General features: G+C 52.2%; 1 protein-coding gene across 15 annotated transcripts in view; it reads left to right on the forward strand.

Moving 5' to 3' along the window:
- SLC2A9 (solute carrier family 2 member 9) overlaps positions 1–21,337 on the forward strand; it is a 260,925-nt gene that overhangs the window by 119,419 nt on the left and 120,169 nt on the right. For all 15 annotated transcript variants that reach the window (XM_040625291.1, XM_040625294.1, XM_040625290.1 and 12 more), the window contains one exon: positions 7,970–8,102. In XM_040625291.1, the coding sequence (XP_040481225.1) occupies positions 7,970–8,102 (133 nt within the window). The remainder of the gene's footprint in view (positions 1–7,969; positions 8,103–21,337) is intronic.

The raw sequence follows: 21,337 nt of genomic DNA on the forward strand, positions 1-21,337 counted from the left end.
GCACAGGCTCCCCACCCCAGGGCTCTGGAAAGCTGAGGCCAGATGGGTCCCTCTCTGAAAGGTGGTTATGGGGGTGACAAGGTCAAGGGATTCCATACACATTTGTTGACATGCTGCTTCCCTTGTAAGACGCAGCTCAGCAAGCCAGGGCGTTCACACATGTCACCCAGCACCCCTTCTGAAGGTGAGCACGTTTCCACGCTGTTTCTCCTTATGAATGGCTGCACCAGCCCCTTGCCCTGATGGAGTTCCTGTTGTTTAGGTGCCAGCCGGAGCCATTGGAGCTGAGCCTGAGGGGCCTCTGATGAGTTCTGGGTAGGATTCTCCATGGAGAGGCAGGACTGCTTGAGCCTAATATAATCTGTGTATAACTTGTCTGTTCACGCAGCCCCTACCGCGGGGGCAGGTGACGGCGTGATGTCAGGGATATGTCATGCAAGGAGCCCCATGTAGGAATCCGAAGAGCCAGGCTCTCATTCAGCTGCACCCCCCACTTTCTCATGTCACCTTGCCTCAGTTGCCTGACCTTTCTGGGCCTCAGTTTTCTCTTCTATTTATTTATATATTTATTTATTTATAGACTTGATTTTTTAAAAAAGATTTGACTTGTTTGAGAGCAAGAGAGAGCGTGAGCAGGGGGAGGAGCAGAGGGAGAGGGAGAGTCAGACTCCCTGCTGAGTGTGCAGGCCAACGTGGGTCTCCAGCCCAGGACCCAAGACGAAAGCAGACTCCTAACTGACTGAGCCACCCAGGTACCCATGGGCCTCGGTTTTCTCTTTTATAGACTGGAAACTGTAATAGTACCTCAGAGGAGAAGATTTTTATGGTAGTTCGGCCTTTTAATAGGATACCACTTGGGAAGATGGAGCATTAAAAATAATCAAGTACTTTGAAAGCAGGGGTGTGTGTTATTTCACGGTTCCATCTCCAGCAGCGGCTTCGCTGCCCCTCCTCTTAGCCAGCATGCACTCAGTCAGCAAGCTTTAACTGGACACAGGCCAAAGAACGCAGCAGGGGGATGGCCCCGGGGAGCTCAGTCTAGTCAGGGAGACACACCCAGAAAGCTATCCGTTGCTACATGAGGTAATGAGTGTTTTAATGGAAGTCTGTACCTGGCGGAGATGTTATCCATGGGTGGGAAGGCTAAACTTGGAAGGAGAGGTGGGTGCTGGGTAGGTAGGGGGCAGGCATTTCCCGGTGAGGAAACAGCACCTGCAAGGGCATGGCATCTGCTCGTAGAGTCAGGGAGGCTCACAGATCAGGTGGGCAGGGCCAGAGCAGAGGCGCCTGGGCCGCTGCCCAGCCCGTAGCAAGGCTGGCATCGTAGCAGGGTTCTGATAGGGCAGGGCTCTCTACCCCTGGCTAAGAGAGTTGGGCTCGACCTCCAGGGCAACGGGAAGCCCTGAAAGGTCTTAGAGAAGTGGTTTAGACCACATCCACTTTCCAAGGATCACTCAGGCTGTGAGGGATGGAACAGAATATGGAAGATTTGGGGACAGTCGAGATGCTGCTGCAGGAATCCAGGCGACCGGTGGGAAAAAGGTCCCCTAAGGCCAGTACTAGCAAGAGACAAGGGGAGGAGATTCATGAGAGAAAGATTGAGAAACAGCCGATGGGGCCATAGTAGCAGTAGCAGTAGCAGCCAGTCAGAAGGCAGTGGGAGGGCTGAGGGTCAACGGCAGGCATGCAGACACTAGGTTTCCGAAGTGGGTTGCAGGACAGGTGGTAATTGAGGGACAGGCCTGGGTGGGCTGGGAGGTGAGAGACCCCCTGCTCAGATACAGAAAGAAGAGTTATCAGTGGAGCTGCCCCCGGGCACCTGGAATTGAGAGGAGCCCCAGGCAGAGGTGAAGGCTGGACGTGGGCATTTGGAGGCTGGGCCCACAGGTGTGTCCTAGGTGGGGCTGCCCAGCAAAGAGACCCTGAGATGGAGGCTGGCGAGCAGCAAGTTGATTGGGACCTGCGCTCAGCTCAGTACCTGCCAGGGAGTAAGGGAGGTAACAGCAGAGGGGAACGGTGAGCTGCCTCAGTCATACAGAGATCTTGGCCTCACTCTGGACCGGGGAGGGCCTCTCCAATTGTCCCATTTCAGACAGAGGAGGAGAGGCAGGCCTTTGTGCCCCCACGTCAGCCAGCCCCTGGATGCAGGTTGCTCCCGGGGAGGGGTGGGCAGCCTTGGTGGAAAAAAAGCATCCTCCAAGGGCACGTCTCGGGGAGACCCAGCCATGGTCCCACAGCCAACAACACTCCTGGCAGCTCAGGGATGATCAGTTCTGGGCCCTGCACCACCATCCCCTGCAGGTGGAGGGGAAGCCCTAGGCTCTCACTGCCCCTGGAGCCACCTGGAGAACGTAAACAGCCTGGCACCCAAGCCATGCTCCCAGATCGGAGAACCCCAAATCTCTAAGTGGGGGAGACAATGAGCATCAGCAGTTTTTAAAACTCTCCAAGCGATTCCTTTGTGCAGCTGAATTTAAGACCCACAGCCCTGGGGAAACATTGGAGATGAACAGAAGGAGGGCTGGGCTCACATGCCCGGGGTGCTCGAGGAAGCTGGAGGAGAACCAAAAGAGGTGGCCTGAAAGGCAGGGCCTGGGGCTCAGAGAGCAGTGGTGGCCCACAGCAAGAACGTGTGTGGTGCCCTGCCTGGGGTTTGGTGGGGAATGGCTCAGCCCTTCTGAAATGTACCTGGGACTGGCTTTAGTCAGGTATGCTTATGCTGAGGTGACAGACTTGGAAACACTCCTTTTGAAAGAAGGCTTCATTATTCATGGTTCCCAAGCACAGGGCTAATGCCACCCCATGCAGGGCCATGAGAGCAAGCACCAGGGTCCCTCAGGAAGCAGAAGGAGGGAGGGGAGAGCAAGGCCTAGAGCCTTTATTTTGGTTTCAGCATCAGGAATGGGCAAGGCAGGGGAGACAAGCTTGAACAAGTTTAGGACTGCATAGTTTGGATGATTTCAGGCCGGCACTGGGCTGTAGGGCCGTCTAGCTGTCTGGTACCTGACCACTGGGGAACGTAGGGTGGGAGGAATATCGGCTTATGTGTGACAGTTGGATAAAGGAGGTCACTGGGGGTGTGGGCTCTGGTTCATTTGCATGTGGAAGGCATGCTCTCGGGCAGGCTGTTTACTAGGACGAGACTCAGCCACCCCTGGGAAGGGCAGTCTCTGCAGCATCAGTAAGGACCCCAGATGCCAAAGCATTGTAAAATACAGAAAATAAAAAGCGTAATTAATAAACCTGCTCTGTGGGCCCTGAGCGTGGAGATCGAAGTGGGCTGGATTTCAGTAGCATTACCGGGTGTGGCTTTCACAGCAGTACACGGTACACGGTAGCCTTGTCCCTGGATTCCTTGGGGCCGCAGGGGACATGAGTCTTTAGAAGAGATGCAGGGACACCTGGGTGGCTCAGTCAGCTAAGCGTCTTCCTTCAGTTCAGGTCCTGATGGATTGAGACCTGCATGGGGCTCCGTGCTCAGCGGGGCATCTGCTTCTCCCTCTTCCTCTGCCCCTCCTCCTGCTCATGCTTTCTCTCTCAAACAAACAAATAAAGTCTTTAAAAAATAGAAGCGATGCAAACTCCCAGATCAGAGGAACTCCAGGGGGAGGGGGTGGTCCTGGGGGTGGGCTGGAGGAGTCGGACACTGGCCGGAAGCTGCAGAGAGGAGAGGGAGAGAAATGAGAAGCCTCCATCCTCCTACCCCCTCCCCATTCTTTCCACTGTGGCTCCAAGTCCAAAGCAGGCTTGGAGTGGGGGATGGAAAATTTGCCATTCAGTCGGGTTGATTTTGGTTATTTTCAAATTGTGACCCTGAGACTGTGTCCTAAGATTGAGGCCGTGGCACGGGGCAGAGAGGAGTACCCCCACCAACTAAATGTTAAAGGAATGTAGGAGACAAAAACCAAGGTTGTACTTTTTGATGGCATCATGAATTGTGTGTATTTAACATGAGTTGTGTTTGTGGGGCACTGAGCACAGAGCTTGGCACGTTCAGTGCTCGACAAACATTCAGCTGTTACTATAATTAGATCCTAAATGTGATGAAATAGAGAAATACTTCATTTCGTGCCCCCGTTGGCTTTGTGAGGTAGGCCCCCTTCTTCACCTTCTCGCCTCCAGCAGCCCCGAGCCGGTGGCCCGAGTGCTGACCAGCATCCCCTCCCCTGTCCCACTTGTCTGGGAGTGGAGGGCACACGGCGACGTCCTTCCTAACTACCTGACTTGGGCTTAGATCAGCGGTTCCAACTCTACTTAAGATTTTGTGCTGTCTCATCGCAGTCCAGGAGGATAGTATTTATGGAAAGGCCTGAAGTCATCGACAGCTTGGGGGGAGTGGGACCCAGAAGTCCATTTTATAAAGGAAACCTTGCAGATTCAAGAACAAGATAATGGCGTTATGGTGCGACCCACTCCCCTTACCTGAGAGGGAGTTGAAAATCATCGTGACCGACAAGATGATGCATATTTCTTTCCTCCTGAGTAAAATAAGCAGGTTTAAGAGCCCTGACCTCATGCTTTCTCGAACATAGGAGGCTCTAATCGGCGTTAGAGAGACTCCTCTGAGACTGACGTTCCGTAGCACCTCCAGGTCCCATGGTAGGCGAGGAGTGCGTGTTCTTAGAACACGCCATCGGTGGCGAACAGCTCCTAAAGACGAAAGCTAGAGGCTAACCTCTGCAGTCGCCAAGGGCTGCGTGTGAGGGCGATCAGTGTGTACAAAAGCCCCTTCCCACACTCGCCCGTTCCTCCCACAGCTGCTCTGTGCTGGGCACGGTCTCCGCCTGCAGGAGGCAAGAAGTCTCCACTGTGGTACAAAATGTTGAGTCCTTGGCTCTGTGCTGGGACCAACGCCCAGGAGCACCGTGGAGGGCCCCTGAGGAGTCTTTGGCCCGAGGCAATGGAAGAAAGTCAGATCCTTGTCTGGTGCCCTCGTGACCCCTCCCTGGTCTGTGAGGCCCCTGCGGTGAGGCTCCACGGATCAGAACTCAGGTTCTCAGGTCCAAGACCTGATGCTCAGTCATGCCTCCGTGACCGAATTGTGGCCTCAATGAACCCAGTGACCCCTCTGTGCGGCAGTGAGTATGTCTGAAACACGAGCGTGATAATGGTCTGCACCTCAGGGCTATTGTGGAGATTCAAGGACATAACCTATGTAACGGGCTTCTCACCACGGTTGGTAATAGAAAGCCCTGTGTCCTATTGAATGCTTACAGTGTGCGGGGTCCTGCTGAGCACTCGATACGATACACGCAGTAACTCACGTAACGCTCCTGACAACCCGTGAACAGGCATTAGGGTTATCCCCATTTTACAGACAGGAAGACTGAGCATAAGCAGTTAGATTGCCCAAGGCCACAGAGAGCGGGGGATAGAAGCAGGATTCAAATCCAGACAGCTGTGGGATTTGGGATTTTTATAGGAACCAAATGCATGAACGCCACTGTCGGCTGAGCTCAGCTCCTCCTGGATAAATTGTCCCCCAAGCTCTACTCTGGACATTCCTGCCATTCTCCTTTCCTGGTCCAGACACGCTAGCATCCTAAGCTAGGGGTGGCCCACCCTGAGGTCAGTAGTATCCACTTTTCTCCAGAGGTGGAGACCAGACCACAGCCACCAGAGTGATGTTCTTCGGAAAGATTCCGCATGTCCTTGCATTTACGACCTCACAGGTCACAGGCTGTGCCGTAGACTTGGCTTGTCAGTAAGAATAGAAGTCCACTCACTGTGCTCACTGACACCATGAGACCAGAAATGATGGACTGTCGATTCAAGGAAGGGGAAGGTGTGCAGAGCCTTCCCCAGCTCCCAGTAGTCCTCGGAGCCATGTCCACGTGCCATGGAATGGCAGCAAAGCCGCCCCGACCAGCCTCCACCCCAGCTCCCAGGTCTCTGGCATCCCCTGGCCCTGCATTCTTGCCACGGTGCTTGTTTCCCAGGGAGCCTGGGCAGGTCAGGCCTCAGTCGTACATACTGTTCCTACTCCAGGACTGCCCTTCCAGCTCCTTTGCTCCTTCCACCCTTTGGCAGCTCCGAGGATCTCACCCCCTGGAAACGCCCCTCTATTAAGATGCTGTGGGAGGAGCTGGCTTGCTTCCCGTCTGCGCGGCTACTGGCTGGCCCGCCTCGGCGTGGGCTTTTCTGTCTCCACATCTGGAATGTGCAGCAACAGCTCCGGCCTCTCTGGCTGCCGGGAGGTGAAATGACACAATTGTGTGACAAGCTCACACCACGCCTGGCACATAGTAGGAGCTTAATTGGATTAAATCCCTTGTCTTTCCCCCCTAGCTTTCTCTTTTGCTCTTACTGAGGCAGCAGGTAAACTCAAAGAAAGAACAAATCAGCAACAACATACACCAAGTAGACACAGCGAAAATCCCACTTAAACGTACACCACTTTTCTTTCTTCCTTGGTCTTTAAAAAATATGGAGCTATAACTCACCTACGTAAAATCCATCCTTTTAAGTGGTTTTTAGTATATTCACAAAGATGCACGATCATGGCTCTTTTCTAATCCCAGATATTGTGATCACCTCCAGAAAGGAAGCCCATCGCTGGGGGCAGTCACTGTCCCTGTCCTCACTCCCTCCCCAGCAACCACCGGTCTGCCTTCCACTCCCAGCACCGCTGTCGTTCACACGGAGTTCTCCACCAAACCCCAAGCTGGCGTCGGCCTGGCTGGGTCCTCCCAGCACAGCGGTCACTTCAGAGGAGTTTTGTGAATATGAATCACTGTTCTACACAGAAAAGGAAGTAGGATCGAAGGTCCCTTGAAAATCAGGACCTGGTCGTTGCCCTTCCACGAGCCAGTTGGCCCACTCTGGGCTTCAGGGGCCCCTGCCTGCTCGACCCTCTAACCATCTGGGAACTGGGAACTTCTGGGGTCTCTGGCCTCAAGGGCCTCCTTAGGGAGCCAGCCCTGGGAGAACACTAGAGGGAAGTTCTGCCCCCGAGGGTGCTCAGAACCCGACCTGAAGCCACCTGAGCCTCAGCCCACAGCTCATTGTGTGAAGGCTTTTCAGGTCTGAACGTGCCTCCTTGCGGGCCTCTTTTCGCTTTTTGAGGAAATAAAACATGTCAAGAATTTGGCATTGAGCGTTTTGCTTTCTCCCCATTAAAACTGCCTCCCGTTGGCATTCTCTTCTTGCAGAGGCACAGCGAGAGCTTCATTTGTAAACCTGGGTTTTAAAAAAAGCAGCTCAAGGAGAATTCTGCTCTGAGCAGCATGGGAACAGCTCCCGCTGCGTGGGAGCGGCACTAAGGACACGGCTGCTGCCTGAGGTAGCCCAAACGGCCCTGCTTGCTCCGCCCTGGACAGGAAAGAATCCCCCGCCTAAGGGCCAGCTGTGCCCCAGGCCCACCACACTCACCTGCAGGAACGAGGGAAGCTCTAGCCACTGTCCTTGTATGTCCTCTGATAGGACCAAGATGGGCCGCATCTTGTGGGCCTCGGAGGCGTCTGGGGGTGCCACCCGTGAAAACAGTAGTTTCTTCCATGAGTCTGCTGTATGCCAGGCCCCACAGCTCAAGCACTATCCAATCGCACTCTCAGGATAGCCTGTGAGGTGGCTGGGGCTGTCCCCATCCCACAGGTGAAGAGATGGGGATTTCCAGGGGCCATGAGCATGGTTTCCAAGGCCACACAACCAGGAAGGCTCACCATGATGCCCCCAGGGGTCATGGCATCAGCCGGCCCTGATATCCCTGAGTGGCCTTGGCGCCGCTGAGCCCCACAGGTCACCACGTCACAGGTAGCTCTGAGAACTGACCGACCTCATGCACGGGGAAGGCCATACACATGGGGCTGCTGCCAGACCTGTGTCCGTTCCCCTGCTCAGCCTGTGTTGGCAGGGATCACACTGCAGGAGGGACTTCTGCAGAGGGCCCACGCTGTTCGGCCCAGGGCCCAGTCCCAGCAGGATGACTGGAGGCCACATCCATTCATCGGCCTCCTCTTTCTCCCTTCAGGAGAGCACCTGGCCATACCTGTTTGGAGTGATTGCTGTCCCCGCCTTGGTCCAGCTGGTGAGCCTGCCCTTTCTTCCTGAGAGCCCACGCTACCTGCTCTTTGAGAAGCATGACCAGGCAGGAGCCGAGAAAGGTAGGGACCCATGGCCTTTCCCACACAGCTCCGGCCTCTTCACGGGGTCAACATTGCAGGGCATGCTGGGACCTGGGGCCATTCCTCTCTGCAGGCTCAGTGCTGGGTGCCCTTGGATACCCTGTATTACTTTACTTTCCCAACAGCCTGCAGTGGGGACACAGATCACACAGGGAGCCTGGAAAAGCCAGGGCAGAGCAGGATAAGACCCAGGTGCCCATTGCCGCCCCTCGGGTGGTCCCAACAACAAAAAAACATGAGCCTAATTTCTTAGCTCAACGCCCACATTGAGCTGGGGACGGGTCTTAGGTCACTTTCCTTAAATCCCCTGAATGGCCAGCTGCTGGGTCAGAGGCAAAGCATTCAGAATCAGAGGCATTCCTACAGAGAGCATCTGTTTCCTCTCAGAAGGCACCCATTTTGCCCAGAGACAACGTGGAGTGAACAACGCATTCTTCTTGTAAAAGGAGACCGCTGACAGCACTCCTGTTTGCAGGAGGGGCTGGATGAACCAGTGCTGCCTTCACATGCCCAGCTCTGCGCCTCACCTTATTCTGACCTTCCCGAGCCTCGGGACCCTCACCCGTAGAAGGAAATGATAGAAACCTCCCTCTGGGCTTGTTATAATGATGAAATTAGATGACGCATATGAGGTTCATAGTAGCATTTGCTGTCATTATTCTGAGAACTCTGTCCGTTTTCTTATCCATATTCTATCCTCTGATCTAAATTTCACTAATGTCCACATCTGAGAAAAAGAGAATTATATAGTCTTTAGTTAAATATAATTTGTGCAACACTTTTTAAAATCCAAACAACCTAAGTTCTTTCTGAATTAGCAAATGGGGTATTTGTAATTGCCTCTATTTGCTTAGCAGTGTATGGTCGGGATCCATGTTCTCATTTACAACATTCCTGTAAAAACGTGGAATCAGAGAACATTCTCATTACCTCCGCTGTTTGCACAAAAGAACTGAGGCTTAAGCTGAGGTGACCTGACCAAGGCTGTGGTTCTCAGGTTTTGGTTTCTGGAGGCCTTTAAAAATATGATGGGAGCTCTGGAGATTCTTCAGCAGAGTGCCCGAATGCATGACATTTTCAAGAGCATAGCAGTGGGGGACCTGCGCCCTGTGCCCCTCCAGGGGACCCTGGTCAGCAGCCCTCCCCCGTCTGACAGCCACAAGCTTCAAGAGAAGGACTGGAACCAGAGGAGAGTTTCCTCCCATCCCACTCGTGCACAAAGGGACAGCAGTGGGTCGTGTTCCAGGGGACTTCTCACGGGGCCCATGGGGAGGCAAACCAGCCAGAAGTCAGGCTGCAGAGAAGGAGGCCGATTGTCAGATGGGGGAGGCTCTGGAGTGAAACTAATGTGGCTGAGCAAGAGCTGAGGGGATCTGAGTCCCAAAAGTAGCCAGGTTATGGCTCAGCAGAAGGTGGCGAATCCTCCATTTCCATCCCTGCGGCTTCATCAGCAGGAACTCTTGGGAAACGCATCCGTTCAGGACAGTTGGAATGGGCAGTGCGTGTAAATGCTTGACAGTGAGAAAGGTTTGTTTCACAGCACAGGAGGGAGTGAGGGAGAAGTCCAGTTATAAAAAATGATAAATATTACATGCATGCCTTATACAAAGAACGAAGATGTTGTTGGCCTTAGATTGAAAGAGAATTTTGAAATTTGCATGTGTGCTAACAAAAACGGAGTTTCACTCTAGACGTTCAGCAAACAATGGATGTTTACTGTGCTGGGCACTCTACCAAGTGATGGGGAGAGAGGGGAGCACCAGACTGGCATTCCAGCCCTCCAGGAGGTGAGGGGAAGGGTAAGAGAGATGGGTGTACTCATTAATAGCTCATCCGTACTGAGAATTATATCATTCTAAGCACTTCTCATGTGTTAGACCATTAAAGCCTCTCAATCATGGAAAGTAGGTCACATTATTGTTCCCATTTTAAAACAAACAACTGAGAAAGGGATAACTTGACCAAGGGCACAAAGCCAGCAAGTGGTGGCGCTGGGATTTGAACACTGACTGTCTTGCTCTGGAACCTCCGAGCATAAACAAAACACGCTTTCTTACCCAGCACCTTGTTTGGCACTATGGGAGATATGCCTTGTCTGCTCTGTTGGTAATTTGGGGGACAGGGGCCCTGCAGCAGTCAGCTATCGCCATCATAATGCTGCCTATCAAACCACCTTGAAACTCGTTGGCTGAAGACAATAGCCTTTATTGTCCCCAAGTCTGTGGGCCGGCACTGAACTTCTGTTCATCTTGATAGGTCTTGCCCTTGCAGTGCTGCTTGTCTTAGCCGAAGTTCTCTGGCATGTCTGGAGGTCCGCTGGCTGATCTAGGCTTGCCTCAACTCTGGGCCTTGTGCTCATCCTCCCTCAGGCAACTCAGGTGTATTCTCGCAGTGAGCACAGAGGTCCCACAGAGAAAGTGGAAAACACAAGCGGTTTTTTAAGCATCAAATCAGCTAAAATCCTGTTGGCCAAAGTAACGCACATGGTCAGGTGCACGGTCAGCGTGGGAGGGGGATGCACAGTTATAGAGAAAGGACACACGTAGGGAGGTCATGAATCAGGGCCATCAGTGCAACCCATCCACACCATAGCCCCGTCGCAGGCTTTCCCACCGTGTCCTACCCCCACTTCATAGTCCTGGCTGGGTCTCATTTATCGGTGGCCCTCTTGTCAGTTGAGGAGAAGCCCCCAGTGCTTAAAAATAGGGAAAAGGGCCCAAACTTCCACTATGAGAAAGGGGGGATATTTAATTGATAGAAATGAAATATTGGCATAGGCAGTGTGATAGGACAATGCTCCAGACACGGGGTCAGAAAGGTGGCATCGAGCAGGACTCTTTGGGTTGTAAGAGACAGACACTGCAGCCTAAGCAAAAGGGTCATGTCTCTGTGAGTGGTATTTGAGGTCACCAAAAATTAACACCCCACTTTCTGGCCAAGTTTGACAACAATGGAAAGATGAATGCAGGAACGGAGGAGATGGGATAAAATGTCACTTTCAGTGACAAAGACTCCTTGGTCAATAGGCTTTAGGTCTGATGGCCAGGAGAGCCTCATAGGGTGGTACCTGTGAACAGAGCTGAATACTGGGCTCCTGGGCAGGCCTGCCCTGAAACACTGAGAACACAGAAGAAGAGAGAGTGTGTGCTCCTCCAGCCAGACAGATCCCCAAATGAGAGAGAGAGAGGAACCAGGCCATTTTTCTCCCCAACTTACCAGTTAGCCCAGTGTGTTCTCATCTCCTGGGGAAGAGTGAGTAAGGGGTGGGCAGAGACGGAGTGAATGACATGCTAATGAAATGCCCTCCAGGAGAAAGTCCTATCAGGAGCTAGCAATCAAGTGCTCTTCCTCATGATAGAGAGTGAAAGGACTGGATTTCCTTCAGGTATGGTGGGACCCAGGAGCTAAAACCAAGCCATGAAGGTACTGTCTCTCTCTCTCAAAAAAATCCTAGACATTCTTAGGATTCACTGGCTTATTCTTAGACATGCTTTCTCCACTTAGCTTCAAGATAGAACTGAGTTTATAACACTGTTTTAGGAGGACACAGATTCCCTTTCACATAGCATATATTTCAACCCCTGAAGGAAGGAACTCTAATTGGCCCTTCTTAGGTCACATGGCCATCCTTGAACCAGTGGCTGTCCTGGGAGTTAGAATTCCTTGACTGGCCAGTCCAGGTTACCCTCCAGTCTGGTTGTTGGGGGATAGGGGGCCATGAGGTTTGACTGAAATCTACTAGAATTACAGGGTCCAGGGGAGGAGAGCTTCAAGAAAAAGATATAGGCAAGAGAGGAAGAGGCATAGATGCCCATCCCCAGAAGGAGTGAAAGGTGTATGTGTCAGGATTCAGGTCCACCCCCTTACGATAGAAAACCCAAGTGATAGTGTGTTAGACAAAATAGATGTTTATTTCTCTCTCACATAAGAAAATGTTGAAGGTAGGCAGTCTGTGGCTCTTAGGATTCTCCGTGGTGTCAGGACCTCGTTCCTTTTAATCTCTCCATCTGCAATCCTCAGAAGGTTGCCTTATAGTCCAAAGTGGCTGCTGTCACAGCTGCGTTCCAAGCAGGAGCAGAAGGGTGAGAGGGAGGGGTGACTGTCCTGTCTACTCGAGATGTCTCCTTGAAGGCTCGCACACTCTGTGTATCTGTTTGGTCAGAACGTGATCATGGGGCCTCTCCTAACCACCAGGGAGCCTGGGAAATGTCACTTCTTAATGCACCATAGCCACAGAGTCAGGGCTGCTCCTCAGCTGGGAGAAGTATTAGTAGCAGTGGCTGACCCCCGGCACACTCTGCCACAGTTGACAAAGAAGCACCCGAAGGACTGTCGGCTGGGACCGGTCGGACCAACTAGACTGGGACATTTTGGGTGGTCTGAAGGCTGATGACTTGGGGCTCCTTCCACACGGCGCTGTGGTAACAGCTGTATGATACTTAAAGGTGAGGCTGAGTGAGCCCTGGAAATGAACTACCAGAACCCACTCAGCTAAGCCCTGACATGAGTGGGAACTGCCTTTATCTGCCATTCCTGAACTTCCATAGCTGTCCTACTCCCACCCTGTGAGGACTGGCTACCACCTTCTGATAAAATCAGCCATCCGCATCTCACTACATTCCTAAGGATGCCTCGTGCCTTAGGGAATGTCATGGTGCCCCTTACCTGTAGTAGGCCTCAGTGACCCCATCTGGATGGAGGGGCTGTGCCACAGTCCAGAGATGGCCGGCAACATGCAGGAGGCAAGGTCACATGCCAGGTAGATGGAAGTGGGTCCCCATAATGGCCCTTGTTGGAGGCGGCTGACCTCACTCTCTTTCGTGCGAGGGGTGAAGTACCCTACCTCAGTTACTAGGGGTCTGGTTTTTATTAAGGCAAGAAGAAACTATGTGCAAATGAATTCACGTCAGAACTGAAAACACAAGCTTTTCCCAAACCATTGCAACAATTGCCCTCCAGAAGAGCACACAGATTCCATGGAGGGTCAGCTCTGAGGTCCGGGCTGTGGGGCCTGCATGGACCCTCCATGCCGTGGCAGAACAAGATGAAAACCCAGATCGGGCACAACCTGGAGGTCTCGGGTCTCTGCCCTAAAGGACTCACCATGATGTGAGCATTTCCTGTTCTTCCTGCTGTTCTAGCATCTTCCCAAACCCCTCCCAACTCATGGCCAAGAGGGCCACCATCCTGTCTGCCTCTAGCCTGTCCAGTGTCATGGAGAGAAGACATGACACTGACAGGTTTTTGAGGAGAAGAAAGAACAGCTGTATTTGGGGTGATAGACCCAAAGGGGAGAAGCCATAGCGAGGCCCCACAAGAGAGGAGGTGGAAGGATGGAAAAGACTGCTTACAGGGGTGGGGAGCTCTCATTTCGAGAGATGTTGAGCGCTGGGCAGGAATGGGAGGAGCCAGTGAAAACTGCTGGAAGATGGGGCTCGTGACGCCCCAGCGCCCCGCTCGCCAACCTTCTCTAGGCCGTGGTTTCCTAATCCGCATCCTGCCTTAGGGCAGATAGACAAGTTCAGGAGAGAGCTGTGTGTGCGGGGAGGGCTTCGTCAACTGTAAGGGGGTCATCTGCTTCTGCCCTTCCTGCATCACCTTGCATTTGAAGGGATTCTGTGGCTAAAGTGAGTGCATTTTTTTGCTCTGGGAATAAAGAATTTGTTTAATATTGGAAGGGAAAAAATCACCCACATCTTCAGCCCTCTTACCAATCAACTGTCATTCACACCAGACATTTTCTGTCCTTTTCCATCACATTTCCATCACGTTTACATGGCAGTCATCTCGCAGATTCATACACTAGGCTGCTTTTATCCCCAGCCCGCATCTTGTGTCCAAAGCATGTCTCCTTATTACTGTTTTTATGTTGTCATGTGTGACTGGAAGAATAATGGTCCCCGAGTCTGGCCACATCTTAAACCTCAGAACCTGTGAATCACACCTTACGTGGCACAAGGGACTTTGTGGATGTGACTAATTTAAGGATCTGGAGGTGGGGACAGTTGTCTTGGATTGTCTGGATGGACCCAGTGTTGTCACAAAGCTCCTCGTAAGTGAAAGAGGGAGAAGGGAGAGGGTCAGAGAAGGACGTGTGGCCATGGAAGCGGGTGTCAGAGTCAGAGGGAGACCGAGGAAGCCCTGCAGGTGCAGGACAGGGCAGCTCTCAAGGCTGGAAACGGCCGGCTGGTGGCTTCCCCCCCAGAGCCTCCAGAAGGATCGCAGCACAGCTCGGTTTTAGCCCCGTGAGACCCGCTGTGGACTTCTGACCCATCACCTAAAACTTCGTGCTGTTTCAAGCACCTGGTTTGTGGTGATTTATCGCAGAAACAACAGCACAGCAAACTCAGTTAAGGACGGAAAATCAGTCAAGTCTCCACTATGACTCTGTCTTACTTTTAAATATAGTTCAAACATTTTTTTTTTTTTAACTTACAGGCTCAAAATTGCTGGGCATTCTGATTGTTTTTATTTTTCTATTAGTAATGGGGTGAAAGGTCTTTGTGCACAAAGCTTTTAAAGATTTTTTCCCCCCAACACACCCTTCTATTACTGGAACTTGTCAAGTGTCTCTGACCTGCCAGACGCTCTGCTTTCGTGGCCCCCAGCCACTGCAAGTCTTCGGGACGCCAGAGGCCCCAGGGAGGGACCCACATTCAGAGCTTGAACAGCTCACTGCGACCCCACAGCCAGAGACAGAAATGAGGCTCAGACTCCGTTTGCCTCTCTCCAAACCCAAAGTCATCAAAGTGCAGTGTGCTGCCTTGTGTGTGTGTGTGTGTGTGTGTGTGTGTGCGCGCGCCTGCGTGCACATGTGTGTCTTTGTAATTGTAACACACAGCATGTACATATGGACAAGTATATCAGCAAAACATAGTTGGCTCCTTCGTTGCTGCACTTGGAGCCCAGAAAATTTCCTCCGCAGTATTACAATTTCCTATATTTTCGCCCGGCTTCACCCCACATATGCATCTTTTACAGGAGAGAGGTTGAGGAATTGTGTATCTGTCTTCAGAACGGAAAACTCTATCCCCCAACTTGATTCCCATGTTTAATAATTATGTAGCATTATGAAGGCATCCTTAGGACGTAATGCTCCGTTGTGGGGGAAATAGAACATTAAATAAATCCGTGTGATCACAAAAGCATAGAAATAATAGAAACAGGAGGGCAGCGGGGGAAGAAGCAGGCATAGGTGGAGATGGCAATTTTGTGACAAAGCTGTGCTTTGCGCTGGGTGGGCTCCTGATAAGGGAGGACGTCTGATGTGCCCTGCAGCCTCCTACCCCCACTTGCATCCCCGCAAAACAAAGCCATGTGCCTGGGAAGGAAGCCCTGGGGTGGCCAACCCCTTCCAGGCCCACTCTTACCTGGGGACTCTTGGCACACCGTGTCCCCCTGGAGGTGACGAGGGGGGCAGCTCCAGTGCCCTGTGCTCACACCTGCCAACTAGAAAATGGCACCATCTCCTGAACCTGGCAGAGGGACTTGGCAGAAGGAGGAGGAAACACAGTCCCTCCGGGGTCGTATCCCTGCCTCTGCCAGCACAGTTACCTGCTCTTGGAAGACTCAGCCCTCCTCCATCAGTGCTCTGTCCTCATATTTATGGGATGAGTGACCTCTGCGTGCCGCCCCCCCCCACCCCCGGTATCCCTGGAGTAATTGTCTCTCAGGGCTCCCTTTGCCCCAGTTAGAGAGCCTGCTCATGGGCAGAGGGCCAGATGCCTTCCTACAAAATGCCCAAGGGTCCAAAGGGGCAAGAAAACACAACTCAGAAACCACCCTGAGCTCCCAGAGCACAAAGGCACATCTTGAAATTGCTCATACACTTCATGCTAGAGAGTGGGACTGACTTCCTTTAAATTGAGAGAATTATCAAGGGTTCCCGCCAAGGAGGGGATGCTTTCTGTATTGTGTCTGTGGTTGGGGCTGATCTTGTGCAGCCCTGAGTCTGCTGGGGGTCTGCTCCCTGAGAGCAGGAGGAATTGTCTGGAGCCCCAGTTTTCCAGCACAGGGAAGGTCCAAGCCCTCTTCAGTATGTCTTGGAAATCCTGAGCATTTCTGGGCTCAGAACTGTTGTGGGCACCAGCCTGCTTTCATGTTGCTCTGTCTCACATCATTAACTCCCCAACTTGAACTTCAGCCCCTGCTTTGGTTTCCTCAAACACCATAGCAGCAAGCACGCACCCCACATCACTAGAGCATTTCAAGGTGATATTGAAGATTTCAGGAAGGGCTCCAGGCACGGGGTCCCTACCACTCAGCACCCTCTTTTTTCCCCTCTCACCACTGCCCATTGTCTCTTCTGCCTTCCAGACAGCTCTGGAGCTTGTCTTCCTCTCTGTGAGCATACCTTCCTTTCCGAAGCTGGAATTAGACAACATGCAGATTTCAGCAAACAGCTTCCACTCCAGGTGTTTGTCAAAATACTTTGCTCAGCCAAGTCACTTCTCTCCTTCAGAGACGCTCTGGTGTCAGCCATTCAGTTTACGTGCTTTTCTTTTCTTTGTGTACCTGGTAACCTCGCTGCTGCTGTTTTGATGCTCCCCGGCTCTCTGGAAGGCGCCCATGTGTCTTAGTGCCGCACTGTGGGACACGGGTGGATGGAGGGGCAGCCGGGCTGGTGCTGCCCCTGCTTCCCTGCATGGTAGCTGTGAGCCCAGGCGAGTTGCCCATTGTCTCGGACATGGACTCAGTTTTCCCGCCCTGTGAAATGGGAGGAACACAGTGCTTATCTCCAGAGCCCAGGAGGATGCTCAGATGAGATCACGGATATGAGACTCCTTAGTAATGTGCGAAAACGTGTAGCAACATCCGGTGCAGGGAATATAATCATATGGCTGAAATCAGCCGATCAACAAACAGTCGTGGTAGATCAAGTAGGTCCTGGCTGAGAAGGTGAAGGAGACAAGCCCCCTTAGAGGCCACGAGCTCCCTGGGCCCAACCACGGCCTCAGTGTCACGCAGATCTCTTGGGCATCATGGAGATCCTTCCACGCCATTCTGTCATACTGGCCCTGCCACAGAGGTCCGTGGGGAAGACGCAGAGATGCTGCCTGGTTGGAAATGTCTGTCTTCCTTCTGGTCCAGCTTATCCCCATGGAAGGCTCAGTGCTTCTCCACGGAGCTCACACTTCAGTGTGAGTCACTGTGTCACTCTGGGTTCTCTGAGAAGTGGATACCAAGTGACCTAAGCAGCGAGGACTTTATCGGAGTTCTTGCCTGTGTAAACGTGGAGGGAGCCCACAGACCATGATGCTCATCGGACCCCCAGTGGGCAAGGGAGGGACAGGGCCGGCAACATCAGCCCCAGAGGAGCCCTGTGTCACTAGAACAAGGATGCCTTAGTTTCCCTGCTGTGCTTTGCCATTGTCTGTGAGTAGTCCCTGACGAGTACAGTCTGGACACAGTGGGTGATGGTTTTCAGGGCACAGCGGCTGTGACCCTTGGTCAGTTCTGTCCCTGTGGTCGGGGGTCTGTGGGCACATTCTCCTGGCCACCACACTGATGGGAGCCACGTGCCTCTGGAACAGTGCGCTCCGCTAAGAAGTGAGGTGGGGCAGTGCCTTCCCTTAGGTCCCCAGCGGGGTCAGGTTGGTCCTGTGTTAGTCAGGAGTCCCGAGAGAAAGAGAACAGGTGTGTTGCCTGTGTAAATACTACAAATATGTAAATATATATATGAGAGAGAGATTCCAAGGAATTGACTCATATGATTGTGGAAGTTGGCAAGTCCAAAATCTGCAGGGCAAGGCTGCCAGGCTGGAGACCCAGGGAAGAGTCGGTGTTGCAGGTTAAGTCTGAGGCCATCTGCTGGCAGAATTACCTCTCTCTCTGAGGAGCTCAGTCGTTTTCTCTTTAGGCCTTCAGCTGACTCGATGAGGCCCTCTCCCATTATGGGGAATAATCTGCTTTACTCAGAGTCTAAAGATGTGACTGTGACCCTCATCCAGTCTTCACCACAGTATCTAGAGTGGTGTTTGACCAAATATAGTTGACCCTAAAAAATGTGGGGGTTAGGGCTGCCAGCACCTGCACAGCTGGAAATCTGTATATAACTTCGGCTCCTCAAAAACGTAACTACTAGTAGCCAACTGTTGACCAGAAGCCTTACCGATAACATGAACGGTCAGTTAGCACATGTGTTGTATGTTATATGTATTATATACTGTGTTCTTACCGTGAAATAAGCTAGAGGAAAGAAAATGTTACGAAGAAAATTACAAGAAAGAGAACATGCAAATAGTACTGTTATTTATTTACAAATCCTTCTATGAGTGGATCCACACAGTTCAAGGGTCAAGTGTGTCTGGGTGCCGTGGTTCTGACACACCAGCACGTAACATTAACCGTCCTGGTCCCACGCCATCCCTCCCTCCCCTGGTCATCTCCCCCAGTACTGGCCATGCTGTGGTGTCACCCCCTGTTTCTGTCACTCTCCCTCTCTCCCCACAGTGAGACTCTCAAGGGCAGGGACTGTGTGTTCTTAAGTGCCATGCCCCCCACATCCAGCACGGACTTCCATTGGCTACACACTGAATAGACAATCAAGGCCTTGAAAAGAAATCAAGCCCTTGAAAGTGAGCTCCAATCTGTTGAAGACCATTCATCTCTGAAATGTCATTAAAATTACTGAATTTCCCAGAATTCCTCAGCAGGGCAAAGGCAAATGGGCCTCTCCTTTCCACAGATGAGCAACTCAACCCAGAGACATTTGAGAACGTGCGGTCGTCCCCAGCCTGGCCATTTATGGAGCTGGAGCTCAAAAACCAGGCTCCCTGACTCCTGGGGGAGATTCTGGCAGTTACCTCCCATCTGGCCTCTCACGGGTCCTATATGATGAAGATAGAGATGGGGTTCTGGCTGAATGGCTCCACTTTCTAGGAGGAGGCAGCTATGATACTTGCCCCTCTCAGGACTCACCGACTGAGAGCCTGCCACTCTAGTGAATAGAGGGGGAACTTGGGTGTTGCTAGGCAACAGAACACATCCCAGAACAGCCCCCCAAGCATCCCGTAACTCGTTCTTCGAAATGACAAGGATTCTAATATTAATTCTAATATTAATATTTTATAAGCCAGGGAGCTCCCTTCAGGGAAGAGTGGAAGGGAGACTCCTAAGCCCCAAACTTGGGGCCCTGAGACTCGCCAGCTTTGCCTGGGCAGTCTGTGGGTGAGATCCGGCTGACGGAAACTGCTCAGCCGCAGAGCCATGTGCGTCATCTTAGCGTCCTGCCGGTTATTCCCCACGCGTCAGTCTCGTTAAGTCCCTCCAGGTGGCAGCTGCTGGGAGAGACCACCGAATGCAGGGTGACACACTGGCCAGGGTCAGGAGCCCGGTCCGGTCACACCACCTCTCTGGGCTGTGGTTTCTCCTCCTGTGTAATCAGGACTGGGCGAGGTGCTTTCTTCAGGCTGGTCCGGCTCCGGTTCTAAGGTCAGGCCCTGGCATGTTGGGACAGAAGCAATATCAGTCCCAGGGCTCCTGGTAGCAAGTGCTCAGCGTCTGCTACCACCCATGAACGAGCTCACACAACAGGTGATCGCAGGTGTCATTGTTGGAGTGGCCTGCTTTCCATCTCAGGGACAGTGAGGTGGCCCTAACGGGGTTTAGAATGGTTCTGACCATTTGAGTTGCTGTTATGTGCTAGTGTGGGAGGCAGACTAGAAGCCCCCTCCTCTGAAGGATGCTACATCCTAATTCCCAGGACCTGTGGCTATCGTAGGTTATACAACGGAACTGAGAGCTCAGATGGAATTGAGGTTGCTAATCAGCTGACTTCAGAGACAGGGAGGTCAGCCTGGACTACCCAGGAGGGGCCCATGTAATCGCAAGGATTCTCGTCATGGAAAAGGCCGACGAGAGAGAACCAGGCAGACAGCAGCACGAGAAGTGTCCGGCCCAAGGTTGCTGGCATTGCGGTTGGAAGAAGGGGCCACAAGCCGAGGGATGCAGACAGACTGTGGGGTCTGGAAATAGCAAAGAAACACAGAAGGAACACAGCCCTGACAACACCCTGACTGCAGTCCACTGAGACCCATTGTGGATTCTGCCTTCCAGAACTACGAGGTGGTACGTTCACGTTGTCCGAGTCACTGAGTATGTGATAATTCGTTACAGCAGCACAGGAAACTAAGCGTTAAGTCTGCTGTGTCCGCTGCCTTAATCCTCACCTCGCCTCCGATGTTTCTGCTCCTTCTCTTATAGATGAGGAGACAAAGAGGCAGAGGATTCAGGTCACAGAGCTCGCACCCCGGTCAGGTTCCCCTCAGGAAGTCAGGAAGAATACTTCAGAGAAGTCCTGAATGCAGGGGGATGGTCCCAAAGGTGTGGGGCAGGGGGAGCACAAGGGATGAGGCCGAGTCCCCCCACCTCAGCAACACTGCAGCCAGCACATCGTGGAGCTGCTGGTATGAATGTGGGGGGTGTCATTGCCAGGAAGGATGCCAGAGCCTGAGTCTCGGAGGCTGAGCAGGGGTCACCACCACTCACGGTGCTGGAGGCTCGACCAGGCAGAAGGGACTCTTTCTGCCTCCTACCCCAGGACCTGTATCTGCACCTCTCCTGGCTGGATCTACCAGGAATCAGCTAGCACGGGAGTCCCGGCAATGTGGTCTGCAGGCACAGAGTGGCTGGGACTGATCCCCATGGGCAGACTCTGACACAGCTAGGAAATGGGGGGATGCGCCCAGCCCGTCTCACTTTGGCCCTTTGCACAAGCCCCTCCAACTGGAAGCCTCCTCCCCATGTGTGCACACAGCGCCCCCCCAACAGTCCATGTAGCTCTCTGCTAAAGGGACATCTCAGACACCTTCCCCAATGACAGCTCCAACGCATTCTCGCCTCTTCACGGTCCCTCGCTCCAATTTATTTTTCTTCTAAGCACTTAGTACCTGAAATTGTATATTTATTTATTTATTTTTTCATATGGAACACTCATTTATTCAAACTTCTGCTTTTAGCTTTCACATCAAATTCACAATGCAGATTCATAATGAAATAGTTCTCCAATAAAATAAATACTCTAAGCAATATAAAAAATCATTTATTCAGGGATCAAAATGGAAATACAAGCCCATGAGTTGACATTAGAGGTGAACTCCTAAGAGGTAAAAGTAAATGGAGATAGGACATTACAAGTACGAGGAGGGATAATAGGATTTCAGTTTCTTCCTATTTGAAAAATGGATTGAGCCAACAGATTGAGCAAATCATGT

The sequence above is a fragment of the Ursus maritimus genome, unplaced genomic scaffold (genome assembly GCF_017311325.1).
Source record: "Ursus maritimus isolate PB19 unplaced genomic scaffold, ASM1731132v1 scaffold_8, whole genome shotgun sequence".
Taxonomy (NCBI): domain Eukaryota; kingdom Metazoa; phylum Chordata; class Mammalia; order Carnivora; family Ursidae; genus Ursus; species Ursus maritimus.